The following is an 18,976-nucleotide window of genomic DNA, read 5'->3' as shown; positions in this document are numbered from 1 at the left end:
TGAAGAGAGGAACATTTACATCAAAGATGTAATAAATGTTACAAATGAACTTTTGTAACTTTCTGTGAAAATAACATTATTTTCTCTTTTTTGAAAGTTTTATTTTTAAATATTCTGAATATGCATGATTTTATGTTGGTGTGGATTCGAGAAACCCAGTCCTAATTTTAGGCAGGTGTTTTCTGCTATTTCTGTGATCAATGGCCATGCTTGCTCTGACAGGCAGATTGTACTCCATATTCAAGGAAACTTGCAACTAAAGCAGCAGATTCCCTTAAAAATAAATCTTCATGGCTGTGTTTTCTGGAAATCCCAGAAGTGGCAGATAATATATGGATATTGAACTTTTTATTCAGTGGAAACTTAAGAAGAGCAAGAAATCAAACTGCACCATTGACAGCTAAAACAAAGCTGGAGTTTACCTTTGCATGTCATTATCAGTTGCTGTTTTACAGATTGAAATCTGACAGAATCAGGCATTTAATATATGTAATCCTTGTTGCTTTCTATTCTATATGATACCAAATAGCAGGACTTTTTAAGCCTCACCCATGTCATTCAGATAATAAGGTAAATATGAAGTGTTCAAGGCCAGGTTGGATGAGGCTTTGAGCAACCTGGTCTAGTGGAAGGTGTCTCTGCTGCTGGCAGGGGGGTTGGGACTGGATGAGCTTGAAGGTCCCTTCCAACCCAAACCAGTCTGGGATTCTGTGATTCTATGAACTCCTTTTTTCAGATGATTGGAGTTTCTGGTTGGTAACAGATGTGCAGATGGAGCTCTTCTGCTTAGAGTCACCAAATTGCAGGGTAGACTACGTGCGTTCTCTTAAAGTACAGACTGAGTCCTCCCAGTTGGTGGCTTAAACACCGTGTTCTGTTGTTGAAGCCACCTTTATTCAGTGAATGCTGGATTTTGTTGTCTTTGCAAAAGATGTCCTATTTCTGTTCTTCACTTGCCTTGCAGTAGCTGAAAGACTTTTTTAGGTCAGTTTCTAGTCAGGAGCAATTAGGAGTTGGTTAGCAGACATCTGTCCTTCATATGCTAAGTAAGCAACATGGTAGAGAGAGCATCACCCTCTGGTGCTGTGAAGGGGCTGACAGTCTTAAATGAAGTCTTTGTCAGTACAGATAAGCGTTGTCAGAAACATCCCATCTTAAACAGTAGAATCAAACCTGAATTTAATTTTTCACTTTTATCACACTTATCTGTACAATTTAAAAGTGGAGGAGGTTATTTATCAGAACCTTTTTAAGTTCATGTGTTTTAGCAGTCTTCACATTATTTTGTAAAATGCAAACCCACCTTCCTCACTAAATGTTGGGGGTTTTTGTGGGTTTTTTTGTGTATGCAATAACATTAGCTATCCATTCAGGAGGGTATTTCACGCTTCTGAAGTGCCAGCATACAGTGTCAGAAAACAGAGTTAAATCCTGAAATGACTTCTTTATTTTGTAAGAACTAGTGATTTTTTTCTAAATGTAGTTGAACTATTATTTTTCCTGTCAGAGTTGTTAAATGTTTAAGATGTGGTATGAATGATAACAAAAGCTAATTAATCCAACTGATGGTTAGAGAAATATTGATAGGAAAAAAATTAAAAGGGAGAACAGAGACTTTCCGTGATTAACAGCAGAACTATCAATTCTCTGATTTAAAAGAAGTAAACTACTATTTTCAAGACAGAAGATGGTAAATATAAACTGGAGAGTACTCAGGGAGCTATGATCATTTTGTACAAATCAGTTCCTTTGGCTCCACCTACAGTATATGCTGTTTAATAAGAATTTTGCCAGAGCATTTTAGCAGTCTGTAATAAGCATAATGTTTCCCAAAAGCAGTAGATAAACAATAGAGTGAATCTTCCTTTATTTGACATAGTGGATGAGAGAGATGGGGTTTCTACTCCCTGGACCCAATTTGAGTTTATTTACCCCTCCTTTGCACAGCCACCTTGTAAAGCACTGTGAGTTCAGAGCTGGCATGCAGTGCAATTATGGTAACTTGCAAATCAGCTTCAATCAGCAGCAGTACAGCTGTGCTCAGGTGACAAAGCTATCAGGTCCTGCCAGAACCTGAAACTGGGGGGTGTGGTATGGATGCAAAAAAACTGAACTGCCTTTTCTGAGAACTCAGTCGAAATGGGCAGATTTATTGGCTTGGCTCCACACTAAGTGGAGGTGTCTGTAGTGATGGACATCTTTGAGTTAGATGTGTAGAGTCCATCTGGGCCAAGGAGCACTATTATCTATATTTTCTGTCTACTCATAGCATCCCATGTGCTTTTCTCAGCATTCATTTTATCCTCCAAATGATTTGATTTTCGACTACAGCCTCTTTGGTCAGAGATGCATCAAAATGACTGAAAATAGAAATTTTGCATCTCTTTAGGAGCTGTGAAATATTATACCAATTTTTATATTCTGTACCTGTGAAATCTATCATGGCAAATCTTTTGAATATCTCAAACTTATTTGTTTTTAATTTAAACCTGAAAAGGCTATGTTTTATCTGTCCATCAAGTTTCACTGTTGTTTTTAATTTGCAGGAGAAACTACTATGGTGGAAACTGGGCCAGCTTTAGTTTTTCAGGATTATTGTCCTGGATTAAAGAGAATCAGGTAAAAATTTCCCAAATTACTTCTTCTAACATTCTTTAACATTAAATCTTGGTTGTTTGCATAACTTATTAGAAGACAAATTATCACAGTGCTCTTTCTCTTTGTTAATTTGACAGATCAAAGAGGTTTCTACTTTCTGACTTAACTGTTTAAGACTTACCCATCTGAACTAACATTCCAAGGTTCTGATATGGCTGGTTTATTAATATTATCTGAGACCAAAGAGTCTAGTGCTCAGTCATTCTTTTTGGGTTCTTGAATTTATGTAGAAGCAACTACACTTTTGTTTCAATTCCTTTCCCAAGACCTTCTGTAAATGATAATCTGGTCTTTTCCGTTTTTGGTTTGACTGTTTTCCACTCTCCGATGTTTCTGTCCCTTTTGTTTTTCTTGAGCACTTGGAGCTGATTCTTCTTAACTGTAGGCAAGGCAGTTACAGGATCCTTCCACTGAAATGTTCTGTAACCAGGACAAAAAGATTAATGTGGATAATGTATTTTTCAATGACCAAAGTTTATCTAATTCATGACAGTCCACTAGAAATCTTCTGAAGAGGATATCCATTTAGGAGATGGAGCACTTGGGCTGTATTAGCAAATGGATGCTTGTGTTATTTACTGAAGCATTATGAGCCTGTTGGTCCATAGAAGATGGAACTTTTTAAGTTCAGTCTGATGCCTATTTATTACCCAGTGCTACCTTCTGGTGTAATCAGTGGAGTTGCTCAATGTCAGAACTTAATATTCTCAGGGTTCTGTTCTATGATTTAGAGATTCCTGTGTGGACAGATGAATATAATACCCAAATCAATGTATTTTTTTCATATGTTCAAAGAGTTCTGTCACAAAATTTGGACCTAACCTAACAGTGGCAAACCTGCCTTTTAGTAGATTGTGTTCAAAGTTATATTCAGCTCTCTACTAAAATTTGTATTTGATTTAACACTGTATTTTCAGATTACTAGAGCTGGTAATGAAGTGCAAATATTGGCATGCTGTAGTAAAGTAACCAACTCTAACTATTGTAACTCAACACATATGAATAGAAAAAAATTAAAACAAGGTGATTTTTTTTTAATGTAAAATGGTACAACAAATGATTTGGGACTACAGAGATTTATAGTTCAAGAGTACAGTACAAAATGTAATTTTATAATTTTTCTTTGAAAGCAAAAGACTGATATCAGTGATGAATGTGAAGACTGGAGAAAATTGATCCTTGAGAATGAAGAAGTTATTTCTCTTAGCAAGAAGGATAGAACTATTCAACATGTAGAAGATTTCTGTTTTGGCGAGTAAGTATAAATATAGAAATACACAGATAATTTTATATGCCCAGAGGTAAATAATCATATTGTGCTTTTGGCCTGAAGCATTTCGCCACACTACCACCTTGCATGTTATCTGAAAAAGTAACCACAAGCTGCAAAATGTTCTTAATGTCCTTGTGCACTTCTGTTCTCATTGTAAAAAGCTACAATCATAAGTACATGTGAAATGAAAGAAGTACACAAGAATAGGAACGCAAATGGACATTAATACTGTAACTGTAAAATACTGAAGTGTGCTAAAGTGTTAAAGTAATAGCTGCCCTTTGTCATTTTTATAGTCAGCGGATTTAACTTATTAAATGCTGCTTACTCATGATGCTTTAGAAGGAATTGTGTGGTCAGAGACTCCTGGTAATACAATAACAGCCTTTTTGGGCTGTCACCTTTCTGTTTTTGAAGTAAAACAACTCAGGTCTTACTTTACATACAACATGCTTAGTTTGAATTACACATTGACTTTTGTGAATATTTGTTGCAGAAGCACATGAGGAATAGTATGCCATCCTCGGACTGAGTATGTGGTAAATATCTTGTAGTTAGGTTTTTGTAGGGGTATATCTGCATTAGCAGAAGTTAAGAATATAAATTCCACTTTTTTGTTTAGGTTTTTCAATGGAAGTATGATACTTTGTTATATATAATCCATGCAGAAGGTAAGCTTTTCACAGTGTCGTATTATTGAAAATCAAGAAACATCTGAAAATAACCTTGTGAAGCGCTAATGTTGAATTGTGTGTAAGCACAGTAATAATGAATGGCAAATGTGTGGGCCTCACTTGAAAACTGAACTATTTCTTTGTATTTGTTTATCATTTTTATCTTTTGGATTTTGCACTGAACTGAACACTGTTCTGAATCACTGGAAGGTTCTTTGGGATAGTTCTGTAACTTTAACCTGGAATACCTTAGATAATATCATAGGTAGCTGAATGAAACATTGACAGAGATTCATCTAGAAACATATATTTCTTTCTGTAGGCATCATAAGTAGGAAAATAAAAAAGGTGTAAATTATACTAATGCAGACTCAGAATATTCCACAGTTCTATATTGCACAGTAGTGGCTGCTTGACTGTATTGCAGATCAAATGTTACACTTGTTTTAATGCAATATCAGTTGGATATTGTTGCCATAATAAATATTGTTCGGAACCAGTATTCAATCAGATTAAAGGTTTCATAGTCTCTTAACTTTGTGTGTGATTTTCCTAAGAAGATGTGATATTGACTGATGGCTGGCCTAAAAATTTGAGTCCCCTAACACAAAGATTTCACGCTTTGCAGAAGTGAGCATTATACTGGAGTCAGGACTAAACAGAAGATTCTACTTTTAAGCATTTAACTTAGCCTGGCAGTACAATGCTCTCTCTTTTGATTATCACCAAAACCACTCAAAAACTCACAAGAAAGAATGGTAAGATTAATAAACCTAGCAAAGAAAAAGTTTTTGAAAATAACTTAAAACTTTCTGAGGGAGTCAATTACTGTATTTCTGACAATTTACACATTCTGGCTAGATTCTGTTGTTTTTGCTTAACTTTTATAACTCCTGTGAAGTAACCATTAAACATTTATTTTGAAAGAATAAACAGCTGGGTAGCAGTATAATATACACAGTGCAAATCTGAAATGAATGGCCTTAGAACAAAGTGCATCCATCAAAGAAAAAGAATACTGTGTCTACAACAAGCTGTATTGAAAAAAGGCAAATGGCTGAAAAATAAATAGTGAACACCTGTGCTGAATAAATTAACCAGCTGGTTGGCAATTTTTCATTTGACCTATCTGAAGGGGTTGCTGTTACAAGGCATTAATAAGACACATTCATTTTAAGATATTCCTTTGTTAGTACCATTAATTGATGAATGGTGGAAGATAATATTCTAAATTTACACAACAATTTGTCTGCAGATGTATTATTTTTTTTCTGAATTAGGAGAAGAATTGTCTGTACAAAAGTTCAATTTCAGTGATTTTTATAGACAGTTCTTAACATTATTCAGGGATGTTTGTTCCTATAGGAAAGATGGCGTGAATTTAGATTACACACATTTTTTAGGCTTTCATTAGACAATATGTAGAGCTGCAAATCATGCAGATTTACTTATGCATTAATGGGAATTGAACAGAGATTTAAAATACATAATATTTCTGTTACACTAGTTTTTCAGAGTGATACAGAAAAAAGACAATGTATTGTGAATCTAAATTTTATTATGATTTAAAAAGTGGTAATCAAGTATGTTTAAAATGAGATTGAGCAGTACATCGAGCTTGGGAGAAGGTAGAAAGAAAAATTTCCTCTAAATTTTTGTTTTATAAAAAAACCCCTTTAGGATGGTTTAAATAAAAGCTTTGTTCTTAGTTATTGCATTAATGGCAACAGCTTTGGCAGTTTTCACAAACATAATTTTCTAAATTCCTAAAAAAACCCCAAAAATCTAAACAGAACCTCCAAATTTAATTTACTTTCATTTGGTTTTTTAATAGAGATTAGTTTAAAAAAAACCCAAAACATTTGTCAAAGTACTTATCTTTCTTGGCTATTTTATAGTTATTTAATTCTTGCAATGTGAAGCAAAAAGCCATAATTAATGTACAGAAACAGACTTCTTTCATTAGTGCTTCCTTATAGCAGTTCCTGTATTTCCCAGGGCAGTATTTTACCCTGTTCATGAATAAGTGCTTCCTTGCTGCTGTGCACAAGCTGAGAGACTCCAAATTCTTCATGAGCCCCTGTGAGCTTCCTGAGTTCATAAGTGAGGAGCAACTTCTAAGGATACAGGGCTTTTCTTCCCTCTTTTTAGCAGAAATCCTGCCCCCTGCCTCCGTCTGTGAGGCTGCAGATGTGTGAGGAAGCATTTTTATATGTATACTGAGTAATTCCTTAATGTTCAGTGAATTTTAACCATCCTGAAATTTCGTATTGTACGTTTGCAGGTCACCTTTAAAATCAGAGTTCATTAGTTTTCAGCCAAGATTAAATTGTTTATTCAGTGCATTAATGGCTTGTGGTGTAAAGATAAAAAGATAGTGTGAAATTATTGCTGAACTCCTTTCACTTACAATGACACTGATTTGATTCATCTCAGCTGGTAGTATAAACTAAAATTCTAAGTTCAAAAGTGCTGGTTTCTGAGGTAAATGTCATTGAAGTTCAAGATAAAAAGAGCAGATCAGATTAAAAGTTGGAGGTCTGTTTTATAAGAGGAATTTTAAAGAATTGTGTGGTGAAAAGGAAATGGACTATACAGAGTAATGTTGTGTGGTAATGTCTCTCCTTTTGAGTGGCTGCCTTCATCTTCCACACACAAACTCGTATCACTTGCAAAAAAATAACATTGCTACATGAGGGAGCAGCTTTGTTCTTTATGGCTGTTACTTGAACAACTAATTAGAATGTGAGGTCAGAGTTGGAAAAGTGATCTGAAAGTTTTACTTAAACTTCAGGTCAAAACTGCATGCTTCTCTGATTGACTTGCTATAATAATAGATGCAAAGTAGTCTCAGTCATATAAAGCACTTCTGTTTACTTCAGTGAGTTTGATTTTTTTAAATATATGAGCTTAAGGACTTTCATGCATTTTTGCATTTCAATTTCAAAGGGGTTTTTTAATCCATAGAAAAACCTAATCAAATTGCTTTACTGTTTCTTTTTTAAAAGACTGTGTTTCTTTTGCTTACACAGCTGTGTATTGTGTATCACCACGAGAGTTTTGACTTTTATTTTAAACTCACTCCATCTTTTGAGTCCATGTAAAATAAGAACCCATATTTTTACTGGTGTTTTTTGGGTTTTTTTCCTCTCCCTGGTAAAAATACTACTCATGAATTATAGTTTTGCATTCAAAGAACCAGAATTCTTCAGTGAGCGATACACCTGATTTGTCCAGGGTCAAAAAATTCTAATACTTTCCATAGAAATGCTTGAGGTTTCCATTCTGGCACTGACTCAAAACTTTAAACAAGTTTTTAAGACTCTTTGAAAGACTTCTTTCCCCTCCTTCTTCCTTTTGTGTTTTTAATCAGTCAGGATTCAGCTGAAGATGTTGAAGAAGCTGGTGCATTGCCAAAGCTGCCCATCTTCAGAGCCTCTGGTGCTGAGGGGGTTGCTCAGGAATCAGAAAAAGAGTCCCTGCCAATGGAGAGCGCCTTACCGGAGATGGAGAGCCAGGAACCAGGCAAGGCTACAGACACTGAGACAGCAAGTGCAGAGGAAGGGAATGAGACTGAAATAACCTCTCAGAATGAAAGTTCGGATCATACAGCTTCAGAGTCCGCTCTGGAATTGGGAAAAACTGAAGGTGCACCTTCAGAAATGTCTCCCCAAGAACCAAAGAAAATTACGTATTCCCAAGTTGTTAGAGAAGGCAGAAGGTTTAATATTGATTTAGTTTCCAAGGTAGGAACTGAATGACACTTTTCATAAAAGTACTTTTACTTTTCTTAAAATACTGGAATTTAAAAAACATCTTTACTGTTGTGGAGGGCTGACACGGTACCTTTGAGGCAAAAAAGACACTTTTGAGAAGTAAGCAACAAGAGCTTAAACCAAACAAGCTATTTCATATGTGCTCTTCAGTGTTTGTTTATTACCAAAGAGACCATAAAGTATAGCTCAGAAATATGTCCATAAAAGTAAATTTCAGTAATACCTGCAAAATTGCTCTTTTTAAATAGTACCATTTAAAAAATTTTAAAAAACCTACCCAAAACCAATCAATCTACATGCACATCTTTGATGTTTTTAAAATGGAAAACATGTTTCCCGTTGGAGTGCTTCCTGGGTTTTAGATTTGCCTGTGAAACTCTCACTGTCTCTCTATAACCAGTTTTGGTTCTCTGGTAACTAAAGCACTGAATTGCAATAAATTTTATTGGAAAGAAACAATAATTGCAGTTAATCCATAACATACAAGCTGACTGAAATCTGTTATTGTTGTGTTGAATTCCTACTGGTGTGCGTTTTGCTGAGAGGAAGAAGTATTAGTCTGACATATTTGTCATGCTGTTTAAACTCTAAAATCTGCCTTTTTCATATTTCACAGTACATGGATGTGGCCCTGCAAATTCAAGTTAAATGGAAATTTTCTTAAGTTCTGTGCTGTAGACTATATGTGTACTCTGCAATGGGAAGTTTTTTCAAAGTTGAAAGCTTCATTTTTCATGTTTTTCAAACCTCTGGAAATGGGAAGAAACTTATTAAATTGTCTGTGGAGACACTACAAAATGCATTATTTCAAATTTTGCCTCTGTTCCAAATGTAGATACCTCTTTCATGCATCATTGGAATGGCACAATGAAAACAATAGTGGTTAGGCAGATACTACAACTTTATATCCTTTTTATACTTTTTCTGTGCCACTGTGTTACATGGTGTTGAATGCAGTGAATTCCAGAAATTCTGACAGAAGAGTACTCGTCAAGGCAAGACGAGTAGTTTGCGTTGGTTTCTCTCTGGCAGAGGGACACAGACATTCTCATAGTGTCCTCATAAGTGTTCCAGTAAACCTTAATCTTGAAAATTCCTGTGTGATCATGCAAATTCTGTTAGTCAGGGCCACCAGGCTTGAAGCATGTTTAAACTAATCTCCAGTGCTTTTTCAATTCAGACATAGGTCTTCTGTTAATAGTTACATTTCTGTCCCTTCAGTATTTCATAATATATTTGTAGCTTATAGAAGGAGTAAAGGTAGGCAGATTATAAATTAATACTAATATCCCTTAACTGGAGATTGAAGGAATTTCCTTTTAGAAAATGGCACATTATGGTTTCAGGTAATTTAAGAAACAACTAGTGATGATTTACACAGACAGCATCATGTACTTTACTGATATTAGGAAATGAAGGTTGTAAAATACAGTGTTCAAGGATATATAGCACACAATGCAAAGAAATTATCCCAGATGACAATACACAAAATTGTCCCAAGCTATGACTCCCAGACTAATAAAACTGCATGAGCAGCGGGCTGATAGCTTCTCCCTTCCTCTCCTGTGGTTTGCTTTCTCTCCTCCATTTGTATGGTCGCTTCAGTTCATTTAATATTATTGTGCACAAACTACATCTTGATATTCGTTTATTCAGGTTTTATTTCACTGTGTAAATAGTTACAGAAGACACCTTACAGATGAATACTGTTGGTATCACTGTTTTCTTTTGGTGCAAGGACTTTCTCTTTACTCACCATTTTCTTTTTTCCTTCACTGTGCAGTTGCTTTACTCCCGAGGTCTGTTAATTGACCTTCTGATTAAGTCGAATGTTAGCAGATATGCAGAGTTTAAAAATGCAACACGAATTCTTGCCTTTCGAGAAGGAAAAGTAGAACAGGTATTGTAAAACAATGTATTGTGTATGTTTAATACCATCTTTTAGAAGTCAAGCAACTTAAAGTTGGTTTCTTGAGAGTTTTGTTAACAATAAGCTAGTATTTTTCCTTAAGATTTTTATTTTTATTTTATTTCTGGAATGAAAATGCATTTGTAAGTGTTTTGTTTTGTTTTTTTAAAAAAGCTAAAATAAGAATGTGCAGTCCAGTTAATTATTGACATAAATCTTTACCTCATGTCAAATATTTAGACCATTAACAACTTGGCAGTTAATTCTTAAAGATTCACAGGTTTTAGGTTTTCAGTTTCCTAATACACACTGGTTTTGTCTCTGCTATTTACAAGAGAAGTCATTGGTGTGAGAATGGCAACAGGAGATTTTGACACAGTTAATTAATACAAACTCTTTTGAGATTAACTCTGCAGTCATAGATGCAAGTGAAATTTAAGGGAAATAAAGAGAGGAAGAAGCTGAAAAAGATTTAAAACATATTTTTATTGTGCAAAATTGGTAACTTTTATTATAGTTACAATAGAAAATAATTGGAAAATGAGTATAATAGAAAATAGTAGTTTGAAATATTTGTTAAGTAGTCAGACTGTAGTGTTGCTTGATGCTTTTCAAATCCAGAGTATGGAAAGTATCTGAAATTATTAAAAAATATTTTCCAGGTACCATGTTCTAGAGCAGATGTCTTCAACAGCAGACAGCTCACTATGGTGGAGAAGAGAATGCTAATGAAATTTTTGACATTTTGTTTGGACTATGAACAACACCCTGATGAATACCAAGGTAGTGTTTCATTGAGCAGTGTACGCTCTCTTCTTACGAGTTCATTCAGTGATGCACAATTTCAATAGCCCTCCTGTGTTTTCACACAGTTTGTTTTTATGGATTAATTTTCAAAGTATACTTTGACCTTTTTGTGACCTTTTCACTTCAATGTTAAATTCTTCTACTTAAGCACTTGCTCTTCTAGTTCCCACATCATTTATTATTTACATTTTTTAACAGCAAAATTATGTATTACAGCAAGGCTGCACAATGTTTTTTATAATTTTTTTAGGTGTTTCTACCCCCCTCCAAGGGATTTTTTTAATATGGTGTGATGTACCTGATTTTTCCTTTCTGGTTGTTTGGGTAATGTGTAAATCTTCACAATACGTTGCTACAAAATCAGAAATTGAGAAAATAGGATTTTTTTAACTCTGAAAGGACATGTAATTTAATGCCTTATAGTTGCAGAGGGCAAGTTCAAAGTGCCTTTATCAACTGTTAGCTTATTTAGTCGAGAGAAAATCAGAATAGATGTGAGCCATGATGTGCAAAGAATAATGAGCATCAGGTCAAAGAGGAAAATTGGCTGACAGTAGGAAGGTAATGGAAACCCACTCTGCTTTGGGTTTAGGCAGCTCAGGGTACAAAGCTTGAAGTGGTGGTCTCAGTTCTTGGAGTGTAAATGTAAACTAATGCAAAAAAAGAAAAAATTGTGTCAAAAAGAAATAATGAGGAAAGAGGAATAGTTAAAGTATTGACATAAGTTTCAGCCTGAAGCATATCAGTGCTTTTGTAGCTTGACAGTAGCTTGACTAGACTGTATTTTTGGAAGAATCTAGTGTTAAAAATAAGCAGTTGTTAAGATACTGGTTTGATTACTTGAACCAGACCATTAGATTAGGAACAAACATTAGAGAAGATTATTTTAAGCATATGCAAAAGAGAATTGGTGAATATTGAGAAGGATCTGGTGAGATAGAGTCTAATGAACTCTAGAAAATCTTGAAGGGGCTACAACTCGTTAGACTGAAGTGGTTTATAGGTTACAGGTAGTTGCAGGTTTGCTGCTGCTGGAAGAAATGGCGGTGCTCAGAGTGAGAATATGGGTGATATTTGGAACATTTACTGAGTAAAACAAACAAACAAAAAAAAAAAGATGCCACATCAATTTTAAATGAATCCATTAATTCGTGTACCTAAATGACATTAGATTTATTTTACTTTCAGAGATAGTTAAACACATTTTGTTCCTACATTTTAAAATAGCCTGAGAAGTAATTGGGATTATTTTGAGTCAGATTAGTCTAATGTAAAGATTTCAGATAAAATTCCTCTTGACGAGATCATTACATTCGTGGGAAGACAGACTTTTAATAGAGAGAGTTCATGGTAGTGAGGAATATTTTAGAGCTTTTCTGTAAAATTCGGAGTTATGTAAGAAGTCTGAAGTGAGGAAAAACTTGAGAATTTTTTTAGAATGATAAAACAAAAAACCCTGACTTTTTGTGACTTGCTGCATGGCTGTACAAAGGGCAGTAAGATACTTTTGTAATAAAACAGTTGAGTCTTGAACAGAATATATAAGTTGATAATACTAGTCTCAGCATTGATGGAAGTGTTTCTAAATGACCTATGAATTTATCCATGAATGAAATAAGCTTAAGAGCAGATTTCTGAATAGTACTGCTTAAATACAATCTTCTCCTGGAAAAAAAAAAATTCCCTTAGTTACTAAGTTGACTAAAGTTTTTCAGAGGTGTATCAGTGACATGCAACACTCAGGTTACACATCTCCAGAAAGACGTCTGTCTTTGAATTTAAAAAAGTGTCAGCAATAGTTTAACTTAAAGGGGAGATGTTTCCTCATCCCTGTCTTACCTGTGTCTCATCCATCCTTGTTTGTTGTGAGCAACTCATCAGTTTGAAATCAGTATTGTGCCTTCTCATCTTTGGATTAAGACACTATGTGACTGACTTCCCTGGGCATAAATATTCACTCTGACCATATCAGTGTGGATTCAGCAGAGCTGTTCTTGAATGGGTGTCATTCAGGTGTAATATTTTGGATAATTTACAGGAAACAGCATCCCAAGGTACTTCAATGGATATTTTTCCACAGTTGCTCACTTTCCCATATGATTGAGAAATGGGGTTAGATTGAGTCTAACATAATGACTCAGTGAAGCCATATTTAAAGGCTGCTTTCTAGATTGTTGGAGACCCATACGATGAGTTTTTGTGATTTTGAAATATTTTAATGGAGTGATATTTCTTTCTTCTGAGAAAACTCACTTTCTGGGAGTAAATGTTTTCACTTTCCTTGACTTAGATTATCAATTTTCAGCAAGGTGTTTGTTGAAAAACTCAATGCTTTTGTTTATTTAAATGTAAAAGTACTTGTTTAAGTTGAAGCATATGAGAAAATACAAATGTTATACCCTCTACCTAAATTTAATATTTCCTCAGACTATGAGAACAGTACGTTTGCTCAGTTCTTAAGAACACGGCAGTTAACACCCAGCTTGCAGCACTTCATTCTTCACTCCATTGCGATGGTATCAGAGACTGAGTGCAGCACTCTCGAAGGCCTCCAGGCAACAAAGAAGTTTCTTCAGTGCCTTGGCCGCTACGGCAATACACCATTTTTGTTTCCTCTGTATGGTCAAGGAGAGATCCCACAGTGCTTCTGCAGGTAAGCTTCACCTTTCTAGTATGTATTTTCCAAAAAGGAAATCCTTGGTAACCTGTTGCTTCTAGGTATAATTCAATAGCAATCATTCTGTTGACAATTTCATGATGGTTTTATTTGCTTTACATTTTTGTTGGCTGTGAAATTCCCCCTCATAAAGAAAAAAGAAAAAAAGTGTTGGAAATTATGCTACTTTGAAACAATTTTAATTGTACTACAAAGGCAACTTGTCATAGCTGGCTGTTGTTGTGGCTGCCTACTAGGAAATGAGAAAGAAATAATTTAACTTATACGTAACTATCGCTTTTTAAAAGTGACAGAGGAGACTTGGAGCCATGTCTGTCCAAAAGGATGACTGTGCATTTTGGTAGGTTGAGAAAATTTGTGGTTCAGTCTTCCTGAAGTTACAGGAAGATAAATGTTTTCAATTTTTGTTACTAGTTAATGCTGAGAGTGCATCTACCGTTCATTGGTAGATATTTAATAATGAACTGGATTTTTCTGAAAGAAGCAAAATTGTGCCATGTATCCAGTTTATTATTAATTTAAAAAAAAAATTATGTAATTCTTTCACATTTGTCACATCACAGACTTATACAAACAGGACAACTGATATGAAATCATGTCCTTACTCTCTTGGCATCATTTTGTAGAGGTGTATAGACCTCAAGCTTCCACCTGTGACTTGAACAGCAGAAAAGACACCATGAAGCCGTGTTACACTGAGCCATGTACAGCCTGCACTTTCACTTTCTAACGTCTTAAACAGCAGCCCTATGTTCTCCGCTACCTGAGCCCTAGAAAGTCATTAAAACAAAAAACCCCTGTTGATTCCAGGATAAAACAACATCCGCTTCCACCCCTTTACGTGAACTGTGGGCAATGATAACGTCGTCTTTGTCGTGTCTCCTGAGGCGTGCTGGGGATCGTAGTTCTAGCAGAGGAGTGGTTTTTGGGGACCATCAAGAATACATGTGCGGAGGGTGGGCGGTTTTCATTTTCAGTTGTTTCCAACAGTTCAACTGGCTTTTAAAAGACTGAGGGGGTTTTTTTAATCTTTTATTTTGCTGGCAAGCAGCCTTTCCATCTGCTCTATGTGGGTTTTTGATGTAGTAACCTGTAGATCTGAAGTAAACATTAGTTCTATTTTTAAAAAGCAGTATTGCATGATGAAGCCATTTTGTTGTCTGAGTGATATATTTGTATATCATTCGTTTAAATATCAGTGCAAAGTCTTACCTGCTTTGTTCTTTGTTGGTGAACACGTTCTGCTTTTCACACATATGCTACTACTAAGAAATTCTGGTTTACAGCGTGCTATTGGACATTATCTTCTTCTCTTGTCTGTGTGATAGATTCTGTTTTTCTTCTCTATAACAGTATTTAAATTACCACTAGAAAAATGGCCTTAGCATCTTGAGCCTGTTTGGCAGTATATAGGATGGGTGCAATTATATGTTGATAGAAACATTACCATAGTTCGTGGAAGGCACCTGTAAAGTGGAAGGTCTCACTTGGCCTTAGCACCTACTGAAGACCACATGGAATTGTCCTATATGATGTGTACATTAGATTAAGTAATGTTTCCGTTAGTTCATTATCCAACGAGGCATTGTTCTGTACTACACTGATAGAAATGTTATTTGGTAACATCTTTTGTCAATAGCTTTCATCTGCATCTTAAACTGTATTTGTATGGAGGTTTTAAAAAATGTGGACTTAGGTAATGAGATGCTCAGACAGACAATTTGTGAAAAAGAATTGTTTTTAGGTAAGTACTCTGGAGACAGTCATGTGATAGAACTAGTGATGGTAGATTTTATAAATGTCTTTCTGCCTTTATAGGACTTCATGTGGGACCAGCTACCTGTACGTCACCAAGAGATTAATACAAAATATTTAGTACAAGTTTTGTAGTTAGACCTTCTTTGGCCTCAAATACCTGGGAAAAAAGTAAATTTAATAATTAAAATTAGAGTTTTAGTTCTGTTTTTTCCACTCTCTGTTCTCTGTATGATTTTCTTGCCTTCTTGAAAGCCCTTTGGCTTTATCTTTTTTAATAGCCAGCACATGCAATTTTCTGACCTGTAACAGCAATATATTTCAAGAGTTAGCAGTAGTGTCTAGAAGTCTTGTTAATATTCTTATCAGAAAATCATTCTGTGATCACAGGAATTCTTCAGGTCGCCTGAACTTTCTGTTTATGTCCATTGAGTGCTGAATTTTAGGAGTTTTTTTGCTAAATTGTAACTCTTACAATAAGGACAGCGTTTTAATAGTTGAAGCAAATTACTCTGTCAAACCAAGAAGTAATTATACTTTTAAAAGGTTTGAATTACAAACATTCTAATACAAAATAAAGCCTAAATGTCTTTGTTCTCCTGAATAATTTAGGAGACAATCACAATTTGTTTTTCTAGATTATTCACAATTTTTATGTGCGGTCTGCCTCAGGTATTATGTCTTGCTAAAACTGAGCAGTATCCAAAGAATACTGCTCAGATTGTATAGGAAAGTGGTAATGCCACAACCTATACATCATACCCTGCAGCTTTTATCACCAGGTTATCAGAGGAAGGTGTCACCTGTTCTGTGATTTCTAACCACCCTTCTATATTCTGTTTTAATGTAAACCTCTTAAGCGTTTCCTGCAGCCAGTTACACTGTGTGTTCTCATCAAGGCTACTGTTATAAATGGCATGCATGCATATTTATGTGAATGAGTCAAAGACGTTTGTAAGTCACATCCTTGCATTCTAAATGAATCCTGCATAAACAGTACAACGTTTTATAACTGCTGACGACACTTGAGTGAGTAAAAGCGGTGTTAGTTCTTTATTGGTTTAAACAGGTATGGTTTAGGAGAGAAAATTAAACTTTTATATCACTGTAATGTACCTCCCGATATGTGGAGGTACAGATGTGAGATTTCTATCTTCATAAATTGGATTCGTGGTACGATGAAGGTCATTGGAAGCCTCCTGCTTTTCCGAGCTGACAAGCAGCAAAACTTTTCCTGGCCTGTGTAACAACTTTCTTTGGTTCAAACTTCTTGGTATGAAGCTGTTAGGTCTCTTCCTTTCTAATGAAGTAGTTGTATTAAGCAAGCCTTCACATTTGATGTGGTAAAGATAAGATGCCCAGGCTTCGGTATGTAAGGCAGCTAGGGAAGTCAGTGTATTTTTTGCACTTTGCTGTTAACAAAGTACAGATTACACAAATCTGTAATACAGCTTTTGTTTTCTTGAAAGAATGTCACTAAAGAAAAACCATAATTGGGCATCATTGTAAGATGCACGGTCTCAGTAATACAGCATTTACAATATTTAGTGTGATTTTGATGTTTTTTTCTGTTTTTAGAAAACATTAGGAAATACTCAAAATATTTTCTGTTGTAGGAGGTTAATGTTAAAATTGTTAGCTTCCAAAATTTCCATTGTAAACTGGGGAAAAAAAAAGATCTTTGACTTAAAAATCTGAAGTAGTTGTCAGATCTGAGGACATTAACCCCTTTATGAACTACAAGATGTGATTTAAGCTAAGGAAAAGACCAGTCATAAGAAGACAAGATTTCTCTTACAGCTTTTGCATGTACAAGATTCCTCTTTTTCAACCTGAATCTCCTTTCCGTGCTTCCAGTTTTTCAGAAGCAAAAACTTTTTGATTTTGTTACAGTTTTGGGGAGTGTTTGGAAGTTCTATTTTACAAATACTGTTTCATTTGGTTCAGTTTTTCACTTCACCTCAGTGAAATTTGCATCTTATTTTCAGTTTTCCTTTGAGAGAACATCTTTCTGGAAGCTTTCAGTTGTGATTCTCTTCACCCATAGCCAGTTGCAGGCTGTGGCCTCACTTCTGTGACTTTTCTCAGTACTTCCTTTGTGAACACACTGAATTTTGGGGGAGACTGTGCAGAGTTGCTCCTCAATCCTTTTTTCTGGTTTCTTGCAAATATGAATATCCACATGGAAACAAGACTTTTTGAAGTAGTAGTGCAGTTTGAAGTTTTAGAGGGAATTGGAGACTGTACACTGTCTGTCATCTCATAAAGGTTCTGGGGGGGTGACACAAATGTCTTTGGATGCTTTGCCATAGGAATTAGTGATTCACTGACCTTTATGTGTAGTTAGTTAATGACTTCCATTTCCTATAAATAGGCTTTGAACTTTTTACATGGTGTATGTATTTGGTGGGCAATGTAACCTTTTTTTAGTAGTTGTTACAGATTCTAGCTGAAATTAGTCATTTTTGTGCCAGTGACAGTAGTAATTTTGTGATGGAGGGAAGATCTGATTAAGATGGTTCATCTCTTTCAATCCCGGTATTTACAAGAAGATTAAGAGTCTGGGCTGAGATATGATGGATTGTGTGATTGATTTGGAAGGTGCCTGTATATATTTCAAAAATGAATGATCAGTTTTTACCCTTACATTTGAGCTATTACCTGCTACAAATGTTGAAGCTTCTGAGGGAGTCTCAGGTACTTTAACGTTTCCAATTATGTCCCTGTTGCTGTCCCTAGGAAGGTTTTAGTGTTCCGAGATCAGGACTACACTTCAGGAAACCTGACTGTAAAGCACTTAGAAATGATATATTAAATGTTTAGTGTAACATCTTTTTCATTTGAATCTGTAAATGAGTATCTTGTTTCTACATGTAAGCAATGTGCATAACTTTAATTGTATGATTTTGCATATTAATAAGAAATTCAAACAGTGTTAATTCCTTGTGACAGTCAGATATGATGGATTTGAGTCTTAGCACATGTGCAATCCTATGCAAGTGTGAAAGAATCACAAGTGATTTAAAAAACATAGGCTGTATCTGAGATACAAGTTCAGTCCTACATTTCAAATACATAATTTTAATATTTATATGTCTCTTATCTGTTAATACTATTCAATTTCATTGGACCTCGAAATTTATTTTGAAATTACTGACAACTTGTCAGTATTACTTGGGTTTTACAAAAATACTAGTATTTTAGTATTAGAATAGTAGGTGTAGCTGCAGTGCTGCTTTCTTCTTAATTGTTTTCACTTGCATTTCAGTGAAATAATAAAACTTTTGATGTGTTTTGGCTTTTAAGGACAAACTTGATATATTTCTCTTCACTTTGTTGGCTGATGAATGCAAAATGTGCGACCGTAGTTAGCATGAGTGTTTGTAGGAGCAGTTGTTTGTTTTTCCCTCTAAGGAGAAAACTCTTTCTTGGGATAAACATCAGGGA

The 18,976-nt window shown here is 35.1% G+C and overlaps 1 protein-coding gene across 1 annotated transcript in view; it reads left to right on the top strand.

Moving 5' to 3' along the window:
- The window catches only part of LOC104532865 (rab proteins geranylgeranyltransferase component A 1), a 62,778-nt gene that overhangs the window by 16,534 nt on the left and 27,268 nt on the right, over positions 1-18,976 (top strand). Inside the window, exons 3-8 of the mRNA XM_010178175.2 lie at positions 2,547-2,619; positions 3,789-3,913; positions 7,979-8,351; positions 10,165-10,281; positions 10,953-11,073; positions 13,525-13,750. Coding sequence (XP_010176477.2) covers positions 2,547-2,619; positions 3,789-3,913; positions 7,979-8,351; positions 10,165-10,281; positions 10,953-11,073; positions 13,525-13,750 — 1,035 coding nt within the window. The remainder of the gene's footprint in view (positions 1-2,546; positions 2,620-3,788; positions 3,914-7,978; positions 8,352-10,164; positions 10,282-10,952; positions 11,074-13,524; positions 13,751-18,976) is intronic.

Source organism: Antrostomus carolinensis, unplaced genomic scaffold, assembly GCF_000700745.2.
Source record: "Antrostomus carolinensis isolate BGI_N321 unplaced genomic scaffold, ASM70074v2 scaffold3451, whole genome shotgun sequence".
NCBI classification, from domain to species: domain Eukaryota; kingdom Metazoa; phylum Chordata; class Aves; order Caprimulgiformes; family Caprimulgidae; genus Antrostomus; species Antrostomus carolinensis.
The sequence above is the reverse complement of the archived record's forward strand: the minus strand, read 5'-3'. Positions and strand labels throughout refer to the sequence as shown.